A 23,087-nucleotide genomic window follows, 5' to 3' on the forward strand; every position below is an offset into this window, starting at 1 on the left:
TTCTTACAACTTAATTAGCTGTTGGCAACCGCGTGGAATGTGGTTCCACATGTTCACAACCATATTATATATATTTATAATATGGTTTAATTATTTAATTCTATGTAAAAATTTAGGTACATATAAGTTTCTATAGTTACAAAGTTGTCACTAAACACATTTATTAGTTCACAACCAAATTAGGCCCTCATGTCCCAACCAATAAATTTATGAGTTCCCAACTAAATTAGTAGCCCCTTGTGTTTCTATATGTCCCAACCAAAATAGCCTTGAAATAAAAATTGCGCGTTTAAGAGCATTTCTGACCATTTTCCGTTGTGCAATGATAAACAAATGGAGAAAGTGCGTGTGAAAACATAATAACTAACTTAAAATTGGCATTTTTGAGTACAAGTCCAACTTGGAGCATCAAAATGAGCAACATCAAACCTATCATTCTTGGATTTTATGTACTACTACTACTACTCTACTAAGAACTAAACTAATAATCTGGCAATGACTTGTTAGAATCAAGATCATCCTCGTCGTTGTTGTTTAGATCTATTAAAAACATGTTGTTCGACAAAATATGAGACAGAGAAGCACACAACGCGTAGCAGCAACATTCTCTTCTCCTGCAAAAGTCATTAGAGTTGTTTGTTAGAGAGACAAACGTGGCCTATCATGACAAGAAGAAAGTTATACATTGTTATAGACATGGATTTAAAGGACAATGGCCCTCAAAAAGACATTTATATATGGTGTGTTGTTTAATCTCTAGTAGCTAGCAATAACATATGCGTGTGATCATGTTTCCCATTTTTCATCTATAATTAATGTGCTCTATAAGAATTGACATGTTTAGTTCTGTAGTTTTTCTTGCATTTTTTGTCTCCAGCTATATAATAATACAACTAGCTGTAACCCTGTTAAGTACAGTTGTCTGCAGACTATAACACAACATTGCAAGTTGGATCATTATAAAAATCATGAATTTATCAAGAATTGTGACTTCAGACTCCACTTGTGAGATTATACTGATATGTATGTTATTGTCGCAACTTTTACATCTCTATGCAAATCACAACTTCAATCCAATCATACTATATAATAAGCAATATGTACCTGGAATTTTAAAAGGCTTCACTGCTTGAGGTTGAGGTTGAGGTTTGAGTACTTACAGTCTCACTGGCATTGTTTACTCTTATGATATATACCTACACAACAAAGGAGAGAAAAGATACATCGATCAAGATTTCATCACACTCGTGTCAACAGCGTGTTGTCAAACAATGTTGCAGCTCAACGTTGTTGCATACGAAATTTGAGCTAAAGGTGTTCAATGACAAGCTTACAAACATCCTTATTCAGAAGGGTTATACCTTGAATTTTGTTGGACGAATCAAATGGAACACGATTGTATCTCCATCGGCCAAGTCATGATCCACAGAAAACCTCTTCCATCCACCACTAAGTCCAAATTTTTGAGCCAAGTACACAGTTGGCCATTCTTCTCCCGTTTCATCAATTAAGGTGATAGTGTCATCTCTTCTTGGAAGGTTCTTCCTGCAGAAATTCGATGGGAGACCCTGCAGCATGAGTTGCAAATGAGTTACTGTCCGCCTTCACTCAACAACAATTACAACTACTACTACTACTACGGACAATCCTAAGCAAGTCGTGGTCTACAATATGGATCTTCACTGCACATATCGCTCTATTTAAACATCCGTCTATTCATATTACATTCTAAATCAATACTATGATCAAATTGCATCACTACAGAAAAGAATACAGAAGCCCTCAAAAGATAGCAACAATATGATCTTCATTATGTTGGCATTGGGCAATAACTTTATCAAAGCTTAGTACATTCTGAAGTTTCCTAATTGTAAACTTCTTCTGATTCAGAACAACAACTTCCAAAACTCGTGATTATGGATCCGCCCCTCTATCTTCTCCACTTAAGTACTACATTTACTTCTCTTATCATATGACTCAAACAAGTGACCTATAAACACAAATCCCTCAACATTTGTCAATTGAACTAACCCCTTTTGGCCTATAACTTAACACACTCTATTGTTCCATTTTATTTACATATATTTCATTTCGATACGAAATAATCCAACTTTCAAGACAAAGATAGACATATGACTGAGTATCTCACCAGCCAAAAACCTCCAGAAACATGGGAAGGAAGCATTGGTCTAACTAATATAGGATAGTCTGATCCAAGACTTGCTTCAAGTTTCTCAGCTTTCTCTATCGAAGCAGCCCTTTCTTCATCAGAAGCATACGCAAAAAACAACCTATCCCTCTTCGTTGGTGTAGCCAACCTAAACAAAACAAATATGAATATAAGATATTATTTCATTTTCACATTCTACAATGGATTCAAGAAAAGTAATAAAAATGAAATCTTTAACAACAAAAAGAAAGTTTTACCTTCTTGGTATCATCACTCTTTCATAATGAATCACCTGCACTCCAAAAAAACATAGAAAAATTAGTAAAAAATTACTCAAAAAAAAAAAGGAAAAAAAGAAACAAAAAGAGAAAATGTAGTACTTCTTTGTATTCAGGAGCAGGGCTTTTAGCTACACGAGGTGATCTTCGCACAGCAACTAGCTCTGTTCCAACAACACGAGGTTTTGTCCTCTTCATCTATAAATTTCCCATAAACAAACAAAATAGAGAAAAATGAGTTAAATTTTTGGGATAAATGCTAAAAAAAGAAAGGATTTTTATTATTTTTTTTCTAGGTTAAAGAAGATGAATAATTACAGGAGTAGTTTTGGGGGAAGTTGAATTTTTTAGAGCTTGAGTAAGCAGAGGAAGATTAAGTTCTTCCATTCTTTTCTTGTTTTCTTCCAATCTCTGCTTCCGCAAATCCTCATATTTCACCATTTTTGTTTTCGATTTGATGTAAACAAAATAAGTATTTTTGAGCAGAAGATGAATAATATTTGTAGAACAAAATCATTTTTAGAGCATTTTTTTATAGAAAGTAGAGCAGAGTCGACCGTTGGAATACCACTTCAGTACTCACGTACCCCACTCAACACATCCTCTGTATGAGTGTACGGAATTAACTTCTTATTGGGCAATGTATAATCAAACCGCCAAATTAATGATTTCAAATCTTTATGCATTCATCTTTTATTCGAAAATATTTTTTTAGGGAAAATAATCAAAGTTTCTTACCTATTTTTGGTGTTTGGTAAGTAAACCCAAATGACATGAGATGATAAGACGAAAAAAGTAATAGAAATGTAATACGGTTATATGAAGTTATATATATTGTGTGAGGTACGATGTACTTGTATCTTAATCTCAAACTTATTGAATTAATGTCCGTTTCTATTCACTTGGACTCATTTTAAATAATAAATCTTCGCTATTATTCAACATCAATTTGAACAAGAAATCTACGATATGAGCAAATTCACACGGTCAATTGACTATTAGTTGAACTAATTTAGTCCATTTTTATTCATTTGGACCCATTTTTATTGTAAATCTTCATCACTATTCAATACCCCGATATAGAACCTAGTACCATATGAGCAAATTCACACGGTCAACCAACCATTTGCTGGATTAATGTCCATTTTTATTCATTTGGACTCATTTGATTTGGTAAATCTTTCAATATTATTTGGAAAGAATCTTGTTAGGAGCGACATCTCCAAAAATGGATCCTTACAATGTACAAATCTGGATAAGTCAGGCTTCAATGCAGGTAGCGGACACTGAGCGGAAAAAACAAAAAGACTAAACAGTAAATACAGCTCAAAAGTAAAGTCACCGTTTGAAATCACTTCTGATTCTTGAAGCAAAAAAATATAAATTTATATTCTACATCAGCAAAGTGAAATTCTGTACAATCAGAGTAATGCAACAAATGAAGATGGAAACCTTCACAACATCAACACTTTGTTAAATTTTATCTTTTTTTCACAGCAAAATCTATCCAAAATTAGGCTTACATTTAGCCGATTTAAGTAATGTACCTCTGGATTCCTGAGAGTTGTTCTTATTTCGCCAACAAAATGAACAAGCAAGCCTGAGAGTCAGTCTCGATTTTCTTTTCCGATGGCATTCTCATGTCCCGTGTATTCTTGATATTCTCTTCACTAAGATCATGAACTGGAAATCCTACAATCTTGAACGGCGAATGCATTTCATAGGATTGAAAGGTGAATGCCTTCGAGTTGATGGAAATGATGTCTTCCTGTAAGTTGGCGATGACCTTATGTCCCAGTCTTCAACAACCTTTGGGACACACACATCAAATAGAACTTGACCAAGAACACCATGAGCATTGATTTTTGGTGGGGTTGATAGGGGAATGTATCGTTCTTTCTGTTCGTGCTGAACTGACCCGCCATTACTGCCCTCATGATACTCCACAGAGTTGGGTACTAAGAAGTGGTCATTTATCTCAAGGGAAATGCTCTGGAAGCTTTGATTTGCAGTAGCAGCGGCTTTTCTAAGATTGCCTAGAGGCTCAGAGATTCCATCATGTGACCCTTCCAACACCATCTTCTCCCCTTCAAGCTGACGAATTCTTTGAGAATAGATCATAGCAGCTTTTCCAAGAAGCTCAGCCACTGCAGCCTTGTATTCATTTTGGTGGTACCGATAGTGACCTGGTTGATGGAAGTCACAATAGACGACTTTTATCAAAATCACATGATTGTGAAAAGCTATAAAACCTGAATATGCATAATAACCAGTAATGTACTATCTTGTGCTAATTCCAACTAGATAAATCCTAGTAAAATGTCTCTCTCTCTGACAATTCCAGAAAACAATATGCTTTATCTCAGAAATGACAGAGAGACACATAGAGTGGATTGCAATAAAATATAGAAGGGAGATGTCAATAAGACTGCTTTAGATTGGGAGGAATGGGAAGAGAGCGGGCTTGACTACAAAAGTTCAAGATTCTTGTGAATGAATATATGCAACTTCAGTTCTTGCAACTGTCTTTTGCTCTTCCTTGAGCAACTAAACTCCTTGAAACTCAACATCCATGGTTAGTAGATACTTTCATTCCGAAGTTCTATTTTTTTTCTCTTCCTAAGGTGTAAAAAGATAACATATCATGAGGCCAACTTCTGGCCCTCTACTGACAGTTGCTATCGGAATCTTAATAGCAAATATAGTAATATTAGGATTTTTATTTGTTTTATAATTTATTGATATCCAACAGACCAAACCTCTGGAACATGAAGTAAGAAAGGATTAGCAGGATTAGCCCCATACCTACGTGAGGGGAGCTACTCCATTTTAGTAGTTTGACATCAGAGCCAAGATCTTTAAGTCGCTGAGCAAAATTGCAAATAGTTTGGCAAGGAGCAAGATCATCATCTTCTGAGCACAATATGAGATACGGAGCTCCCGTGCTCTGTGAGAAAAACATTAGTAAGCCAAGCAGAAATATACATGGCGATGGGGGAGGACAATGAGTAAAAGATGAGAGACACTCACAACAGAAGCATATAGAGTCTGCCAAAATTCGGCACGGTGTGATTCAAATCTTTTAAGGAAGAGGGCATCCATACTGGAAGCAATTCCATTTACTATCCATGAGGCTAGGCGAGGAGGGCGTGACATTCCAAGAACGTTTGGATGTAGTATAAATTTAGTACCCAGATCACTAGTAAAGTCAACTGGAGAAGAATCGAAAATGTAGCCCGAAAGACAGTCTCTAACAAGTCGGAACTCACCCTTCATATTAAACAAATTATCAGATCAGAGATCACTGACAGTGTAATCACTTCACTTTAAAAAGGGAATGGACTATCACAATTAGGAAGCAGGCGTGGTGGAGGTATCATACATTTTTAGAAGATAAAGCAACCAGAATATGACAAAAGGGAAGAGGAGGATTATGATATGCTAATGTTGTTCCTGGTATATAGAACTTTTTTAGATAGAAATGTACAGTAAGCTTGAAAATTTGAAAAAACAAATCATGTTATGGAATGGAAATTAAGTTGGCATTTAACCGCTTCACTGATGTCCAAGCTTGTCTCTTTGTAACAAACAAGAAAAACATAAACATTGTGAGAGAAAAACATAATGGAGTATACCAGATTGGTATGTTCTTCATATTTGCCCTCGATTATCTGTGATCAAATTAAAAGAAAAAAAGAAATTAGTTGCACCAACTAGAATACACTATAATAGAAAAGAAATAAATACTTCAAACTGTTGTATGTACTGACATACATATGGGCAACAATGATCATACTACATTTTTCAAAGATTCATTCTTTACCTGGAGAACCTTATACATGCATGCTTTGGGTCCACCTGAAAAAGATGCAAAGACAACAGGGCATGGTCTAACTTTAAGCTCCTACACATACAACATTAAACAAAGTGGCCATTAGAAAGTCATAACATGACAGAAACATGGCTATTAATTTCTATATGATAATAACAAAGTCATTCATTCTTGTTAGGTTAGTCATAGAGATTTGAGAAATAAATTACTGAGGTCTCGATAGAATATACAAAAACTCATAGTTGAGCTTGTATAACCATTTGAGAGTAAATAAGAAAATAAATATACAGAAAAGATAAGCCGATATATCTTTTTAGCAGGGTCATTGCTATGCAACTATGTCAATTTTTTCAAGCAATATGTAAATAAATCTGCTTAGAGTCTTCGAGAATGGAAATGGCTAACTGTTCCCAAATCAGGCATGTAAGCAGGTAATGGGTTCACTAAAGTTCATAGGTCTTCTTATGTGATCCCACTTTGGAAAGAAATCAGAAATGTAAAGAGTTCAAAACAAGTTTGTTATAAGGTTGGTGATCACTTCCACAGACTTTAGGGAGATTGCTTTTGGGCCACTCCTCTCTGAGATATGTTCATCCTGAATAATACACTCTCCTAGAAGCCAAAGAGGCTCAACTTCCAGATCATCTGAAATTTGTACTAATTGGCTTCTCATGGGGACGTAATTATTCAGAAGGTCATGCCGTTCATAGGAGTAAAATCGGGTTTAAACTTTCAACTTCACTTTGGAATGAAAAGAAAGGACTTTGTGGTTCGGTTCTTTGACATCTTGTAGAACTTTTCTACCACGTCTTCAATTATTGAAGGAGAACACGTAATAAAGTTGACATGCATCATATGGGAGGAGAGCTCATACTGTCCATGAGATTTTAATAAGATCATCCATATAATAAAGCTTTCACAACCTGTCAATGATCTTTTTCGTGTGCTAAGCATGGATAAAATCCCGCTTTTATCAATGGGAGAAGAGAGATTGTAACTTTCACACAGGACTAACCTTAACAAGCTCGTTCATAATCTCTGCTGCCAGTGCTGCAGCTTTATCAGGAAAAAACCTGCAAGATCAATGAGTAACAATCTCATAAATTTGCACTGCAGGTTCTCTTTCTTTAAAATTTGGACAGCAGGAGAAAGAAGCAGCTAACATACTGAACCAATATTATAATAAAAATCCATAAATCAAGAGTAAAATTCTCGATATTAACTGAGATCACCTAACAGTTCATCAATTTATGCACCATCAATTTAGCTTGCAGTTTTAGATTTTGTTTATAAAATTAGAGATCTCATGTGTGCTTATTCGATAATACAAAGTATGTGCCAAAAAAAGTTAGGTATTAATATTATGTTTTTCTTCTTTCTTTTTTTTTTTTCTAAAACAAAATTGTGTTGCCAAGAACGTCTCAATAAAATACACCAAAGAGGCCTTAAATATTTAATTATTAATTTAGGTTTATCTCTACTTATTTTTTTTATTTATATTCTCAAACTTCACATAATAATATTACATATTATGTATAAAATTAAGAACTTATTTAGTTAATAAGGTTAGACATTTGTTTATGTTGCATATGTTTTTGATTGTGCCAACAATCTCAAAAAAATTAGTAGTCTTAACACCAAATTATAACAAGAGAACCTTAAATATTTATATGCATGCACAAAAATATTACATTAATTTAAGATGGCCTTTTTTATTCTTATATACTACTTATATGTATCATTCCCAAAAAAAAACCCAAACTTTTCAACTAATTCAAGCAAATTCTAGCAAACTCAATAAGAACAAAACAAAAAAAGAACTATTTTTCCAACAATAGAAACCCCCAAAAAATCAAATAGAACAATTCCAAAAAAAGAAAAATGAAGAACCACAAGGTCACAAATTCAAATCCCCCAAAAATACTAGTCAATTTCTTTACGATCGACAGAGCTATCTGATACCTATTGCCCGGCGGAGTGACAAATTAGTCAAGCTATAACCAAAAAAAAGGGTAAATGGAGAAGAGAGAACATACATATTACGAAATTGAGAGTGACAAACAAGGGATTTCCATCCAAGAGATGAGTAGAGATCAACATAGTTGTTGACGTATCGATCTTTACTTGACAACCATGCGAACACCACCACTATACCTTCAACTTTTCCTCTCTCTTTTCTTCCCCAATAATACTTTCCCCCAAAACCCCACATCCTCAAATTTCCCCAAATTTTGAAATTCAAGCTAAAAATTTGAAATCTTTTTATCTTGGGTGTTTTTCTTTCCTCGATATATGTAGTGATAAAATAATGTTATTTTGCAGTTTCTTTATATTTATATGATGATGATGATGGTGGTTCAGCCATGGCCATACTTGTTCTCACTTTGGCTTTTTCTGTAATCATTGAGAACCCTCTAATGTTAAATATTGTCACCGTTTCATTTTATGTCACATCTTTTGAGTGTTGAAGTTCGATAATATTATTAAAAATTATTTGTTTTAAAAATATAAATCTTTTTAAAAAATTAATTTGTATTTAACTAATTCATTCGAAAGAGTGACTTGGTAATCTTTTGTAAAAAGAAAAAGTTGAAGTCAAATTAACAATTATTTAATGTTCATTTAATATTAAAATTAGTTTATTATAAAAGAAACTAATTTAAACCTCTATTACAAATAAAATTAAATTAATAAAAATATTTATATTCAAAATTTTGAATCAATATTATATTTTTTTTTTGAAGGATTGAAATATTTAATTGTTATTATTAAAAAAAAGAATTCAAAATAAGTGCTTCTCAACTTTCATAGTAATACTAATCAGGTTCTTAATTCGTCTAAAAGAATATTATTTTACTATATTTATTTTTATCCTAAATAAAATAATTTTGAGTCATACAAAATATTTAATTATCTTAAATAACCAATCAAATCAAAAGGTGACACATAACATGAACGAAGAAAATGTCAATTTATTTTCCTTTTTTTCAAGGATTGTTTGATAAGTACATAAAAATAATGTTTAATAATGATGATACTTGATATTAATGATATTTATATTAGTTATACGAAATCATTTCTGATATAGTGTTTGATTTAATATATTAAATATGCATTTATTGGATAAGTTTTTTAAGAAATAGCTACTTATAAAATTATATTCAACAAATATGGTAGAAATGACGTGGAAAGATTTGAGAGATATTGTGTTTTTAATCATTCTAATGCAGACTAAATTTGAATCGTGCTCCGCACGATTCATATGGGGGTGATGCTCATAACAAAAAATTTCTCTATACATAGAGCTCGAACTTGAGATCTCTGATTAAGAATAAAACAGTGCACCACTACACCACAATCCACATTGATTTATTTTAAAACTCTTTAATTTTCGACTACCCCGATATCACATTCAAAAACTGAAAAGTACTGTTCTACCCTTGTCTTTTTGATCCACGTGGCAGGTAGTGATAGGTATTTTTATAGAGTTAGCATCACAGCTAGTGAAATGATAATTGGTAAAATGTCAATTTATAAGACAAAATATGGGAAGTAGCAAATCGTATTGAATAATATATTCTTGTAATTGTTTGAGAGTATAATAAGCAACTTACAAGCCGTAAACGAAAAGACTTTAGCCAATTAAATGGTGTATATTTAAAGATTTCATTGATTAATTTTGAAGTGTCTTGAAGACTTTCCTATTTAATCACTTTTAGTTCTTCAATCAACATCACCATATTCTATGTATTCTATTGATTCTGTTATTAATTACTTGTTCGTTTTTGAATTGATATATTTATTAAGAAAATAGTGATCAACATTATAAGTATATTATTTTTATTTTTATTAATTATAAAGTGAATGAATCAAAAAATTTAAAATAATTAATTGAAAGTATAATAAATAAATAAAAATATCATTTCTTAATTTGTCAAAATTAAACGAATAATTAGAGATATAGCAAGTATATACGAAACCATCTGTTTCATATTTCTCGACCCCAACTATTGTGACATATTCCTTTAAAAAAATGAACTCGTGTTTTATTAAATTAATTTTATCATTTGAAATTATTAACTTAATTATTATTATTTTATACAATTGTTTAATACTAAAGATGGTGTAAAAAGACAATAATAAGATTTTCTTGATTTGTGGACAAGTTAAATACACGGCTTCCTTTTTTGGATTTTGTATCATTGTTTCAAAGAAAGTATTAAGCATGGTACTTTCTTGGTTTTATATTAGTTATCAATATTATTATAAATAATTATTTTAAATTACTTATCAATTTACAATAGCAAATTAGGGTCAATAGTATTTTGTCCAGAGTACCCTTACAAATAATTCTTTTTATATTGTTAATTTTTAAAAAGGTTTTTATGGCATAAATTAATAAAAATGTCCTTTTGATTTTAAAGAGAGATTAATACGAAACAAAGAGTAATTGGCAAAGATGAAATTAATGAAATTGTGGAGTATTTTCAGGATTGTATTTGATTTCAATATTTGCTGAATAAATGGTGGGTGAGGAGGAGAGAGATAAAAGAAGAACTATTATACTTTCATATTCCAATTTATATGATTTAATTTTAATTTTTAGTCCATTCCGAAAAAGAATGACACATCTCTTAAGTAACAACTTAATATCAAAATTTCTAATTTTATCTTTAATAAAATGATTTATAGCCATACAAAAGTTTTTATAATTTTTCTTTTTTTTTTAAAATTTTGTACCGAGTCAAACTATCTCGTATAAAATGGAAAGAAGGGAGTGACAAGTAATTATGTTTTAAATAATTGTGTGATTTCCAACCAACTAATCCTGAAAAAATAAGAAATATTTACACTAATAGATGTAAAAAATCTTCACCCTTTAGTATACATAAGTTAATCTTTTCCAAATGTGATTTTAATCCCAAATCTGGTACAAGTGGTCTTCTCAAAGGCAAGCGGTTAGATTTGACCGGGTGAAGAATAAAAAACGTCCCTAGTCACTCTCTATCAATCTGTTTAACGACACAAACAAAATGCATACAAAGAAACACACCATCCAAACGTTGGGCCAAATAGACAACACAAGTCATTTTCACTTCCCTCTTAACTTCATGCTCTTCTGCCTCTGATTGATGGCAAAACGTCGTGCCATAGCTGGGTTGTAGAATGTTCTCATGTGCTCTGACAGTTTATGAATGGCTCGCAGATCACCAATGGCTGAAAGTCGCATTAAAAATGAGTCAAATTTGCGGTATGGCAGTTTCATACCCCTGTTGACAGCTTCTTCCAAAAGGAAACATGCTTCTTCAGTAGCATTGTTATCAAAAAGTCCTTCAATCATCACACAATATGTTTCTGTAACACGCGTACAACCCCTCTTAGACATCTCGTGCCAGGTCTCAAAGGCTCCATCGACATCACCCATTCTAAAGAACATTACAATTAGCATATTATAGGTCTGTACGCTGGGAACACAGCCTACCTCCGTCATTTTCTGATAAAGCCTAAGCGCTTCGTCTCTGTCTTTGTTGTCACATAGGACCTTAAGAAAACAGTTGTAAGTAACTATATCAGCAGGGTAGCCCTTGTTTCCCATTTCTTCTAAAAGCTTATAAGCTGCCTCGGTCTTTCCAGCCAAACACATACCTTCAATCAATTCCTTGTATGTCGAAACATCAGGAACACATCCACTATTTAGCATATCTCCGAGAACTTTAGAATATTCTACCATCATATCATTCTGAACAAGAGCCACGATCATAATAGTATAAGTTTTTGCTGTGGGAGAAGACATGGTTGAGCCTTTAGTTCTCATGAACTCGAGAAGGTCAGCAGCCTGCATCACCATTCCTGCGTTGCAAAACGTCTCAATGGCAGTATTATAGGTGAAATTATCGGGTTTATGTCCTATGTTGATCATCTGATCAAGAACGCTCATAGCTCTACCTGGATTTCTAACACGACACCAACCGAAGAAAAGAATGTTATAAGTATCAGCAGTTGGCTTAACCTTACTCTTCACCCGCGTAAACAGAGCCTCAGCTTCCTCAACAAGACAACACTTGCACAAAGCATCCAACAACAAATTAAAGGCATATACTTCGGGTTGTGTCTTCACTCGTATCTTCTTCTTCTTAGCAAATTTGTGAAGATGTGTCAAATGCTTTTCAGTATACTGTCTAAGAATTTTCAACAACACTTCTAAAGGAACCAAACTCTTATCATTTCTCTTCATGTAATCTAGAAGATCACAAACAACACGAAACTGCTTCACCTTATATTTTGTACTAGACAATATATCAATCATCTCATTATACGCCTGAGGCTCGTGACTATAATTTTCTCGATGTCCTGCCCACGTAAAGAACCTAAATGCTAACTTCTCTTCATAACAAAGCTTTTGCAAGACCTCCACCACCAACGGCGTAGTTAATTCTATTTCAAGCTTATCCAGAGCTGCCTCCATCTTATGCCCTGGATTAGCATGATCCACCACAACCTTGTAAACGTTATCAACAGGATCATTGCTACAGCTTTCCGTTGTTTCCTCCAACGACGAAAATGCAGAATTTTCAGCACAATAAAACCGCCGAAAGGTCAAGAATGATGGCAGACAAAATCTTGAACTTGTGTTTAAGATTAATGATCCCCTCGTAGCAAATACGTAATTTATGCAATGTTCATGAATATGTGTTGATTCTACTGAATTTCGCCTTATATTTTGATGAAAAATGCGATTTTGGGAATGTAATTTCCTACTCAAAGTCTTGCTGATAAATGAGACAACTTTGAGCTGAGACATCACACACTCTCCACCAAAATATCAATGCATACGAGTGCTTAACTTCCACAATTGGTGAAACAAATCATCCTTGAATTATCATGTATGTGTTTTTTCTTTGAGGCATTTCATCAAACAGTTGGAAGGTGCAGTTAAGCACAACAAAGCTCTCTCAAAGATGGGTATTGTCTCTCCCCGTAACAATAACATATCCCGTAAAATCCCACTTATAAAATCAAGAGAGGGTAAAATATAGTAAGACCGGAAGTAGAAAAACGATTTTCGATTGACATCTAATATTAATAATTCGGAAGAAGTGTTACGGGCAACGCCGACAGGTCAGTATTAATCAAATATAAATAGTAAAAAGATATCCAAAGAGATATGTTGATGGATTTGCCTTCATATCACTTCATCATTTTAGTTTGGGTAAAAAATTCAACAATAATTACTTATGGAGTAAAAACTAATATCTGATTGAGTAAACAAGTACGAAATCGAGTTTCGAATGAAGAAATAATTTTATACCATTATTTAAGACATATAAAAAAAAGAATCAAATTATTTTGTTATAATATGAGAAAGTTATTTATATTTTAATAAAATCAAAATTCCTAATATCTGATTAAAAAATCCTCATACATATTTATATCTAGCAATTGAATATAAGATAGATGTTTTTCATATAATTTTATTGTTTAGCTATATAATTTATTATATTTATAATAATTAAAACAAAACAATCAAATTAAAACGAAAAAATTATCTAAAAGTTCACAAATATTTTCTCAAGAGTTAAAGCACATCACTTAATCCAACTTTTTAATCATGATTATGTAGCAGTAAAGTTCCACATTTGAGTGCCCCTTTTTACTTTTGTTTTTTTTCAAACATTTTTGAGTGTCCCTAAGGATTCAAAGCTTTTGCCTTTTTCAACCTTTTTACAGGTAAAACATTAGGAGTTTAAATTTTATAATCTTGTAAATAGTTTTTTATATTGTGAAATTAGATAAAGAAAATTCCTAGAGCATAAAATTTGAAAATAAAAGTTAGATATAAATAAGATGTGTTATGTCAAAAATTAATCTAATAGTACATAAGAGGGTCGAAAAAAGATATTGAGGGATAAAAAATGATAATTTTTTTTATTTTCTCAAATGTTTTTCGTATCACTTTTTATGTCTCTATTTATACTAGTGTATATAAAGGTAGAATTACAGAAAAGGTGTCCTAAACAAGATATTAGTCATTTATATCATTAAATTTTGGGTTAGAAATAGGCATAACGTAATGAGAAAGTTTATAATTACAAATTTTCAGACGAGAATAAATTAAAAAAAAAAGACAACTAAAAAATAATTTAAAAAAAACTAGTATTCCTATTTAATACGATTTGATCTTTCATCAATGAAATAAGAAATTCAATGCATATTCTAACAAAGAAAAAAAATAGATATATTTAATACGAGTTGATCACGTGAAAGGTTATGGAGATATGAGAGTTGATTACTTCCTCCAATTTATATTACTTGACCTATGTTGATCTGACACTACTCACATAATTTTAATTAAACATGCCTTCTGCTAAACTAATCTTAATATATATCAAGGATAATATGAAAAAAAGTAACAAAACTTTTTTGATTTGCTAAAATGAAAAACGTAAAATGAAACATCTATCTTTAATATAATAATCTTATTTTTAATATAATAGTTGAGTAAAATCGAATAAAAAAAAAAATTCCCTAAAAACTTACACATTCTTACCTTAAATTGAAGATGGAGAGTATTTAATATCCGAACAACCATTATTCGAAATTCGAAACTCAAATTTTATTTTCATTTTATTTTTAGTAAAACCCCCGAAAAAGGTATAAAACTTTCCCCGACATTTTTGTTTAGCAGTAGTATCACACGTTACGTCACGTAAACGATAATTAACACTCCCTAATTAATCTTAATTACTCAGAGATGAATCAAAAACCCAAAATAAAACATTTCACTAACGACAGCTGCCGGAGATAATAAAAGAATCTCCATTATTATACTCATATAATAGTGCTTCGCTACTGCATCTCCATTATTCTCTTTTTTATTTAATAAATTACAGAAAAAAAAAACAATTCTTGATATTGGTACCATCGATCTACTTTGATCTGTGTAGAGAAACCAAGAAACAAATTCCCCTGAAACATTCTACATATTTCTTGATTTTTTTTTTTTTTGATAAATATTTGTGGGTTTTAAAGATGATGAAATGGAGGAGAAGCAGAAGATGAAGAAAGTGGAAATGGCAAGAGGGAACTGGATGTCATATAAGAGAACAACAATTGTTATTTGTTCAATCAATATTTTTGTTGCTCTTTATGTGCTTCATTCTCTATATACTTCTGTATATATGTACCCATTCAGTGATACTCAAAAAGGTAATTTTTGCTATTGTTTATGGATATTCTGTTTACCCCATTTGGGATTTTATTGCTTTTGTTCGAAAGTTGTGTGCTTGGTTGATAAAGGGTGGATTTTGACACAGTTTTTAGGTATACAGTAGTTTGTTTTTAGATGGGACTTTGTGTTGATTGTGAATTTTCTGTTTACCCCATTTGGGATTTTGTTGTTTTTGTTCAAAAGTTGTATGCTTGTTTGACAAAAGGGTGGATTTTACCTCAGCATTTTAGTGATATACTAGATTGTTTTTAGATGACCCTTTGTGTTGATTCTGAATTTTTTTGTTTGCACATTTGGGATTTTGTTGCTTTAGAGGAAAGTTGATTGTTGTTTGATATATATGTTGGTTTTGCCACAGTTTTTAGCTACATAACATACACCAGGTTATTTTTGGATGACCCCCTTGATGCTGAATGTTTTGTTGAATTATTTTGGGACTTTGTTGCTTTCTCAGAAAGTTGATTGCTTGTTTGATAGATGTGTGGTTTTACTATAGCTTTTGGCTACATAACATACATCAGGTTATTTTTGGATGACCCCTTGATGCTGAATCTTTTGTTGAATCATTTTGGCACTTTGTTGTTTCTCAGAAAATTGAATGCTTGTTTGGATAAATAGGTTCTTTTGCCACTACTTTTAGCAATCAAAGTCAGAATTTCACTAAGGGGGTTCAACATACGAAGAAGTTAACACGCAAAGAAGACAAAGGGGTTAAACATTTGCTATATGTACAAAATATAATAATTTTAACCATATATAAACAATCTAATTTTCCGCCGAAGGATGTTTGCCCTATCTAGCTCCGTCCTTGTTAGCTATACCTCAGATTATTTTTGGATGACCCCTTTTATTCATTCTGAATTTTCTGTTGGCGCATTTTGTGATTTTGTTACTTTTTTGAATGTTTAACGTCTGTTTTATAAATCGGTGCTTTTGACACAGCTTCTAAGTATATGCAGATTATCCCATTGAGAGTTTTGTTGTTTATTTGGAATGTTGATTGCCAGTCTGATGAAAGGGTGTTTTTGTGTGTACAGCTTTTAAGTATACCCCACAGCAGATTAGGAAAATGGAAGAGTCAATTCAATTGCGGAAACAACTAGAACCTGTAGAACTTATTAATGTGGTAAGACCTTTATTTGACATTTTGGTATTTGGTTCCTGAGTTTGCTGCTTTTCCATAGACTTTGCTTGAGGAATGCTTCTTATCTGGTGAAGGTAAATTTCTTAAAGAACAAACTTTCGATGGATGAAAAGGTGCAGCAAATACCGGAACATATTAAACAGAAGATAACAGATGAGATACTAGTAACTTTAAAAGGCGTGAATGCTAATGAAGATGCGACCATGCTACGAGGTGATTGCGCCTTCAATATCTTCAAAATGTGCTATACTTGTTATGCACCTTCATTCTTAAAGCTTTTATCTGGAAAGATCTCTTGGCTGTTTATACTATAGCTGTATCAGTTAGTAATCAAGTTAAGTGCAAGGTAGGTTAAGGTTAATAAATCAATCTGGAGATTTTACAATGCGATCAAGTTGCTAATTGTTATCTGTATCTGGTCGAGTGTCTGAGATTTTCTTTTACAAAATTCAGTGAGTGGGTAATCATTAAACTTTCTTAGAGGCAGTTCACATGACAGTAGCTGAAACAGGTGTTTTGGTCTTTCTGGAAAGAAAACTGTCAGAATGGAATACTTGTTACACTTTACTTTGGGTTTGATACTCATTAACACTTTCAAACAGTGGCATTTGTTGAAATTTTCTTTGACATGGGATTTTTAGTTTAACCATTAGCTGAAAAATTAGTGCCAGTAATATCCTTTAGCATATGCATATGATGTTTATGTCCTCGAATTGGGAGTTGTCGGAGCTTCGGAATCGTGATATTTAGGTCTATATGTTTTCATTCGTTTTGCAGAAAGGAAATTATTTTTGATCAGATGCTCAAGATTTGTTTCTTTTTCTCTTCCTAAAAGACAAGTCTATGCTGTTTTGTCTGGACATTTAGTTTCCAAAGTTATGAACGGTTCTGCTTCTCATTGCTTTTTCTGTCCTCATGCGTTGGTTTGTCTCCAGATTTTGTCTTTTCCTTTCTTCTTCCCCATTAAGTGGTTTCACTGTCTTGTCTTTTAAATGCAGGATCTGTAGTTGCTAATTTTTTTTCTTTTCCGAAGTGAAAAGTTATGTATGAATAAAAAAATTGAATTTGTGTCTTTTGGTTCTTCTTAGACTGGCAAGTTTATGAACCAACCGTATCTCAAGATGTTATTCCTTTGTTCCTTTGGGATATGACTGACATCTGTTTTCCTTTCCCTCTCTCCATTGATGTACTAATCATTTCATTGAAACTTTCTGCTTTTATATACTCATAGCATCTTCAAATGTGGACCCAAATTACTTCATAATTTCAGCTCATCAGTAAAACAACAAAACCAAGCTGCATAACTCTTTGTAAATGAGGAGAATAAATAAATCTATTGCTGATGCAAGAGACCGGAAGAGAGATAATTTCCATATATATTGATTCAGGATTTGTGCTTATGTACTGTTTCTGTTCATTGAATTTAACCTTGAGTGCAGAAATAAAGGAGAACGAATGAAAGGAACATAAAACTCTAAAAACTTTTCCTTGATCTAGTTTGCTTGCATGAGAGAAGTGCAACATCTAAAAGAACCACTCCTTGTTATTACATCCAGTCATCTGTAGAACGTGCATTTACTTAAATAGTTATCTTCCTGTCGCGTAGCACCCTCATGGAACTCTTCCATTCCAACTATCTTATTTTGATTATTTGTTAAATCTTCATCTATCGTGCTAAATCTCATTGAAGATTAAGCTTAGATATACATTTAGGCACCATAATTTCATCTAATTTCACCTCACCTTCTTGTTATGGAGGCTTAACTTGCAGCACATATCCCATCTCACTTGTACTTATCCTTAATCTGTTTTCTCTTAATGTGTTTCTCTATACTTCCAACTTTAGTTGATTCCGTCACTAGTTTCATTATTTAATACAATAGCATTTGTAATTAGCATATATCATGAAATCTCATGGTAATGATTAGGGTGACAAATATCTGTTAAAGATATATTATTAGTGAGCTGGAATAAACCTACACGTGGGAACTCCTATAAGAGACTTACACTTGTGATTGCTTCTTCTTACATATGCTCTCCTAGACAGTATTTCTAGTATCATTTGATTGCTTAAATAGGTGAGGATGTTGCTAGGAAAAAATTTTTGTTCATCAGAATGCTATTCTTGTTTGCTTTAACAAAGAAAACATGACATTGGGAATTGTGGAAGTCAGTCAATGGTTATAGAAACAAGTGCGAGGCACTTCGTATAAAAAGTATTTATAATATTTAATTTCTGCATTAAAAGGGTAGGCCATCCACCACCCATAAAGACGTTTTTCTTTCCTTGAAGTTGAATTGCCAAATTTGTATTCAATTTTGCCATGTGAATCAAACCTCAAACATTTGTTCAATTTCTGATATATCTATTGGACATTTTGCCCGCTCCCAATACCATTGTCTTTGATTTTATCCGTTTGTACAAGTAACATTGCTAAAATATTGAGACGTTAAATAACAGTTTTCTTCCCATGGTACAATGTAGCGAGTTTCGTTGCTCTCTGATGGTACTTTTGCTTGCATGCTTAACTGATTGTTACCTCTTTCTTCTACTTTTTGGAGTACTTATTTTACATATTCACAACTTATTTTGAACCTCATGTATCTTGGCTTTTCAATTATGTCTAATCTGAGATCTATATGGATCTTCTAGTAGAATGGATATCTTGTAAGTTTGATCTGTTCCCTCTTGAACTGGTATTTATCCTGTTCAGTCTTGTCCCTATTATGCAAACTATATGCTCAAGTACATGTGAATTCAATTCAGAGATGTACTTTTTAACCTGGTTTTCAATATGTTTCAAGCATTTCTAGCTTCCTTTATTCTGACTCCAAATTCTTATTTCCTCCGGCACTGGTTGAGCTTTTGAGGAAATCCCTCTGGAGAATATGATGACATCTAAAGTTAGGGTAGTTGTTACTTTTTCACATGCGTCACCAACTAAACAATCATGCCTTTACGTCTTGAATTGTTGGTTATAGTTCCCTTCATTGCAGACTTTGGGACTAGGGTACAAATCGCAACATAGGCAAAATGTTTAGGTGATTTCTTTCTATTTGCTTAGGTTTTGTGGACATAGTTACCTTGTAACCATACTAGTAGGAGGATACACGTAGTTCGTATTGTGGAGGTTTGCCCAAATTGTCCTGTACACTGATGTTATCCAAAAAGAAAGAAACAACACATACATCCCTTTGTTGCATACCCATGTGAAGAGCAACAATTTCCTGGGTGCTTAAAATCTCCATAAGACATCCTAAGCTAATAGATTGTAATAAGACTTCAAGAAGAATTTTGGTGAAGATCTCTTCTAAAAACAATCTTATCTACTTCCTTGCATTGTGTAAAGTTATGTAGCTTGTGGAGGACTCTTTCTGCCCTCAGTTCCAATTAATAATCTCCAAAATTGTGGTTTCCTTTGTATTTGCAATGGAGGAGAGGTGAAGAACTCGTCTTTGTGAACGGTATCGCCACAGTAAATGTTAAGCAGAATGGACCATGTCTCCCATTTCTGGAAATCAATTGAAAATATCTTGAGTCATCCTTCCTCCTCATGATTCCTTTCCATAAGCTTGTACGTCAACAATAATCCCGCTCTATTGAGAACCATCTGTAATGGGTGCAGCCGTAGTTTTATTAGTCACTTCCATCCACAGAGCCTTCTCCTAATTCATGAACCTCTATACCATTTCCCTGATAGTGCTCTGTTAAACATAGACAATCTTCACATACCCATCCCACTATTGTTAACAGGGGCTTTGGTCTCCCTCAGTTTACTCAATGAAAATTTCCACCTCGATTTAATCCTCCAACTCTCTCTTTTTAAGATTGAAAAGATACTGGTTCTTATTAGTCACTGAAGGTGAGATGGGAAACAAACACATGAAGTATGGAGGAATGTTCCCTTTGACAGGTACTATGTGCTGCTTCTTCCGTCCGTCGTATCTTCTCAACTCTTGAACCATTTGGTTCCTAAAGCTCCCTCGTTGATTTTACTTTACTGCCTAAGGGAAGATTCAGGTCTTTCTTGGAAGCTCATCTACATTTCATGCCCAAACGCAGACAGTCAGAGGGATATTCTTCACCTCATCAATTAGATGGTTTACTTAAATGGCACTTAATTTGATGGTTGACAGTAGAAATACATGTGTATGTAAAGACCGAAGTAGCCACTGAAACTTTTTTATATGGATAAGGCATAAGGGTACCAGTGTAATAAAACTTATTATTATTTTTTTCCTTAAAGAGTTCTGCTGTTATGAGAACAACTAGTCTATTTGATATATTCATTCTATGTATACATTCTGCTCTAGTTCATTTACAATTCCTCGTTATCATTGTTGATGGTGTTTTTGTTGGTACAGATGCGGTGGAAAGTTGGCGGAGAGAAAAATTGAAAGAAACCACAGAACTTATTCATGAGAAGACATCAAATTCAACCATTTCCCTAAAGGAGGCTAGTATGTTCTATATAGTATTTCTGTTCACATTTTGTATTTTCAGTTTTCTGTTTATGTTGCAGGAAATCTTGCATCCCGAGTTCAGAGGAACTTCCAAAAACAGATGATAAGTTTTTGTGACATTGCTTGCAGGATTACTTGCACGAGCTTTGAGCGACAACTGGGCTGAACTGGCAGAAGAAATTGGTCTCTGGATACCTGTTCAGATCATCAATACGGAACACGACGACAAACCTGAGGGTGAAGAGGAACTTGGTAATGACATTGTCAATTTCTCGGTTCAAATCCTTTTAAGGTTTTTTGAAATGGTGCAGATTAATCATTCAGCTTCTCATATCTCCCAGTTGTGAGGGAGAAGAGAATTCTTTTGCGAGCGATTATGTTATTATTGTTATATCATTTGTCTTTTGCCCCCTTTTGGCATAAAAGAACAGTCTCTTCGATAAAAATTGTGCATGCTTAAAACTTGACCAATCAAGATTTTATGTCCTCTTTATTGCAAATTTGCTCAAGAGAAATAACAAACTCAGGAGAAGAACCTTTCTTACTATAGATTCTTATTCAGTAATTTATATTCTCCAGACTACGAAGTCATAGCTGGCAAGCAGCTTCCTCTTCAGTGTCATGCTGAAGTTCATACTGATTATGGTGGCGATGCTGTCAGATGGGGCCTTACACATCACAAAGAAACTGCATACGATTGTTGTATGGCTTGTTTGGATCAAGCTAAGCAAGCTGGACCTAACCAAAAGAAATGTAACATATGGGTTTACTGCCCATCAGAGACAGGATGCCACTCTCCGGATATTTATCAACACAAGCATCAGGAGTGCTGGCTGAAATATGTAAGTTCCGCCATTCCCTTCACAAAGTTTACTACCTTCCATTCTTGTCTTGTAAATTTGATATCTACCATAATAAGCTGTTCTCAATCCCCTCTCCCCCTTTTTCATTTGCAAATGCAGGCAGAGAATCCTAAATTGAATTTTAAGGACCGTTATCCTGAATCATACAGAAACGCTCACCCAAATGCACCAGTAATTGTTCCGTGGATGTCTGGTGTTGTTAGTGTATAATTTATCACTAACAAAATAGACGATAAGCCTTGAGATCTTGGGGCTTCCACGATTTGAAGATGTTGTGATAGTTCCACATTGAGGCAAGAAAACTCGGATCAGTTTACTTGATTTGCAGATTCTATGAGAATACTGCTTCTGTTCTTGTTGTTTTACAAGAAAATAGAATTTGTACCAAATAGAACCTTTTTTTTTTTATGTATTACACGGTGATTAGCGCGGTCCTGGTATCCCTAAGGAAGTCCAGTGCTTAGGACATAACATTTTTTGACATTGTAATTGTTAATTTGAGTTTTCAGTTTATGTCAAAAGTGGATCTTAGCAACTTTTTTGGTCAATTATAATCTATGTAGGGTCTTTTGATGAACTAATTTTTTGGGCTTTCTTGATGTAAATTGTCTCTTTGAATCATTTATTATGTTGGAAGGTTTACACCAAATCATTGATAACATGACACGTGTCTTTCACCTTTACTAGGTTGATTGAGTTGAGTTGAGTTTTGTTAAAGTATAACATGCTTTGTGTCTATTTTGGTAGACTGACAATGAGCTTATTTTTTTTCATTAATGGTGAAATTCCATTATAAATATTCTAAACTAACTTATGGTATTAATTATGCTTCAAAAGGTACAACTTTTTAAAAAAACAAAATCATTAGGTGAATATGCTGAAAAGGAAAGAGTGTTTGGTAAAGTGAAATATTATTCCAAAAGATATTCTTGTTGATGAAATCATTTTCACCTTTTATAGCTGCAAGTTATTCCTCCACAACTATTTCAACTTTCCTCTGTATGACTTTATTCTGTCACAAAACAATCTCACGACACCTATTATATACTTTTGCCTAATTTATTTTTTTTATGTTACGCCATCATATACGCGTTATAAACTTATTCA

General features: G+C 33.1%; 4 protein-coding genes across 4 annotated transcripts; 1 reads left to right on the forward strand and 3 right to left on the reverse strand.

The window, feature by feature from the left end:
* Positions 1-347: 347 nt before the first annotated feature.
* LOC101257365 (B3 domain-containing protein At5g42700) lies at positions 348-3,699 on the reverse strand. The gene is made up of 7 exons (XM_004238118.5): positions 2,767-3,699; positions 2,551-2,646; positions 2,428-2,462; positions 2,150-2,318; positions 1,362-1,568; positions 1,105-1,196; positions 348-614 (listed from the first exon to the last, which is right to left on the reverse strand). Exons 1-6 carry the CDS (start codon positions 2,887-2,889, stop codon positions 1,113-1,115), a joined length of 714 nt encoding a protein of 237 aa, XP_004238166.1. The 5' UTR covers positions 2,890-3,699; the 3' UTR covers positions 348-614; positions 1,105-1,112.
* A 110-nt stretch (positions 3,700-3,809) lies between these two features.
* On the reverse strand, positions 3,810-8,717 carry LOC101257658 (uncharacterized). The gene is made up of 7 exons (XM_004238119.5): positions 8,317-8,717; positions 7,296-7,353; positions 6,272-6,352; positions 6,084-6,119; positions 5,479-5,718; positions 5,254-5,395; positions 3,810-4,634 (listed from the first exon to the last, which is right to left on the reverse strand). The coding sequence occupies exons 1-7, from the start codon at positions 8,490-8,492 to the stop codon at positions 4,141-4,143; spliced, it is 1,227 nt and encodes a 408-aa protein (XP_004238167.2). The 5' UTR covers positions 8,493-8,717; the 3' UTR covers positions 3,810-4,140.
* A 2,425-nt stretch (positions 8,718-11,142) lies between these two features.
* LOC101257957 (pentatricopeptide repeat-containing protein At1g73400, mitochondrial) lies at positions 11,143-13,618 on the reverse strand. Its single transcript, XM_004238120.5, has one exon. The coding sequence runs from the start codon at positions 13,080-13,082 to the stop codon at positions 11,373-11,375; it is 1,710 nt and encodes a 569-aa protein (XP_004238168.3). The 5' UTR covers positions 13,083-13,618; the 3' UTR covers positions 11,143-11,372.
* A 1,335-nt stretch (positions 13,619-14,953) lies between these two features.
* On the forward strand, positions 14,954-22,561 carry LOC101258254 (uncharacterized). The gene is made up of 7 exons (XM_004238121.5): positions 14,954-15,487; positions 16,547-16,635; positions 16,728-16,866; positions 21,019-21,114; positions 21,247-21,369; positions 21,697-21,959; positions 22,080-22,561. The coding sequence occupies exons 1-7, from the start codon at positions 15,319-15,321 to the stop codon at positions 22,188-22,190; spliced, it is 990 nt and encodes a 329-aa protein (XP_004238169.2). The 5' UTR covers positions 14,954-15,318; the 3' UTR covers positions 22,191-22,561.
* The last annotated feature ends 526 nt before the right edge of the window (positions 22,562-23,087 follow it).

This window comes from Solanum lycopersicum, chromosome 4, assembly GCF_036512215.1.
Source record: "Solanum lycopersicum chromosome 4, SLM_r2.1".
Taxonomy (NCBI): Eukaryota; Viridiplantae; Streptophyta; class Magnoliopsida; order Solanales; family Solanaceae; genus Solanum; species Solanum lycopersicum.

Bases quoted from the DNA above. Each gene is read 5' to 3' on its own strand.
- LOC101257365 (XM_004238118.5), bottom strand. From the start codon at position 2,889: ATGGTGAAATATGAGGATTTGCGGAAGCAGAGATTGGAAGAAAACAAG. The intron at 2,647-2,766 runs GTAATTATTCAT...GGAAATTTATAG, and splicing joins CTTCCCCCAAAACTACTCCT to ATGAAGAGGACAAAACCTCG. The intron at 1,197-1,361 runs GTATAACCCTTC...TTTGTTGTGTAG, and splicing joins TTCGTCCAACAAAATTCAAG to GTATATATCATAAGAGTAAA.
- LOC101257658 (XM_004238119.5), bottom strand. From the start codon at position 8,492: ATGTGGGGTTTTGGGGGAAAGTATTATTGGGGAAGAAAAGAGAGAGGA. The intron at 6,120-6,271 runs GTAAAGAATGAA...ATTTGATCACAG, and splicing joins GCATGTATAAGGTTCTCCAG to ATAATCGAGGGCAAATATGA. The intron at 5,719-6,083 runs GTATACTCCATT...TTTAATATGAAG, and splicing joins ATGAAGAACATACCAATCTG to GGTGAGTTCCGACTTGTTAG.
- LOC101257957 (XM_004238120.5), bottom strand. From the start codon at position 13,082: ATGTCTCAGCTCAAAGTTGTCTCATTTATCAGCAAGACTTTGAGTAGG.
- LOC101258254 (XM_004238121.5), top strand. From the start codon at position 15,319: ATGGAGGAGAAGCAGAAGATGAAGAAAGTGGAAATGGCAAGAGGGAAC. The intron at 16,636-16,727 runs GTAAGACCTTTA...TATCTGGTGAAG, and splicing joins CTGTAGAACTTATTAATGTG to GTAAATTTCTTAAAGAACAA. The intron at 21,370-21,696 runs GTAATGACATTG...TATATTCTCCAG, and splicing joins TGAGGGTGAAGAGGAACTTG to ACTACGAAGTCATAGCTGGC.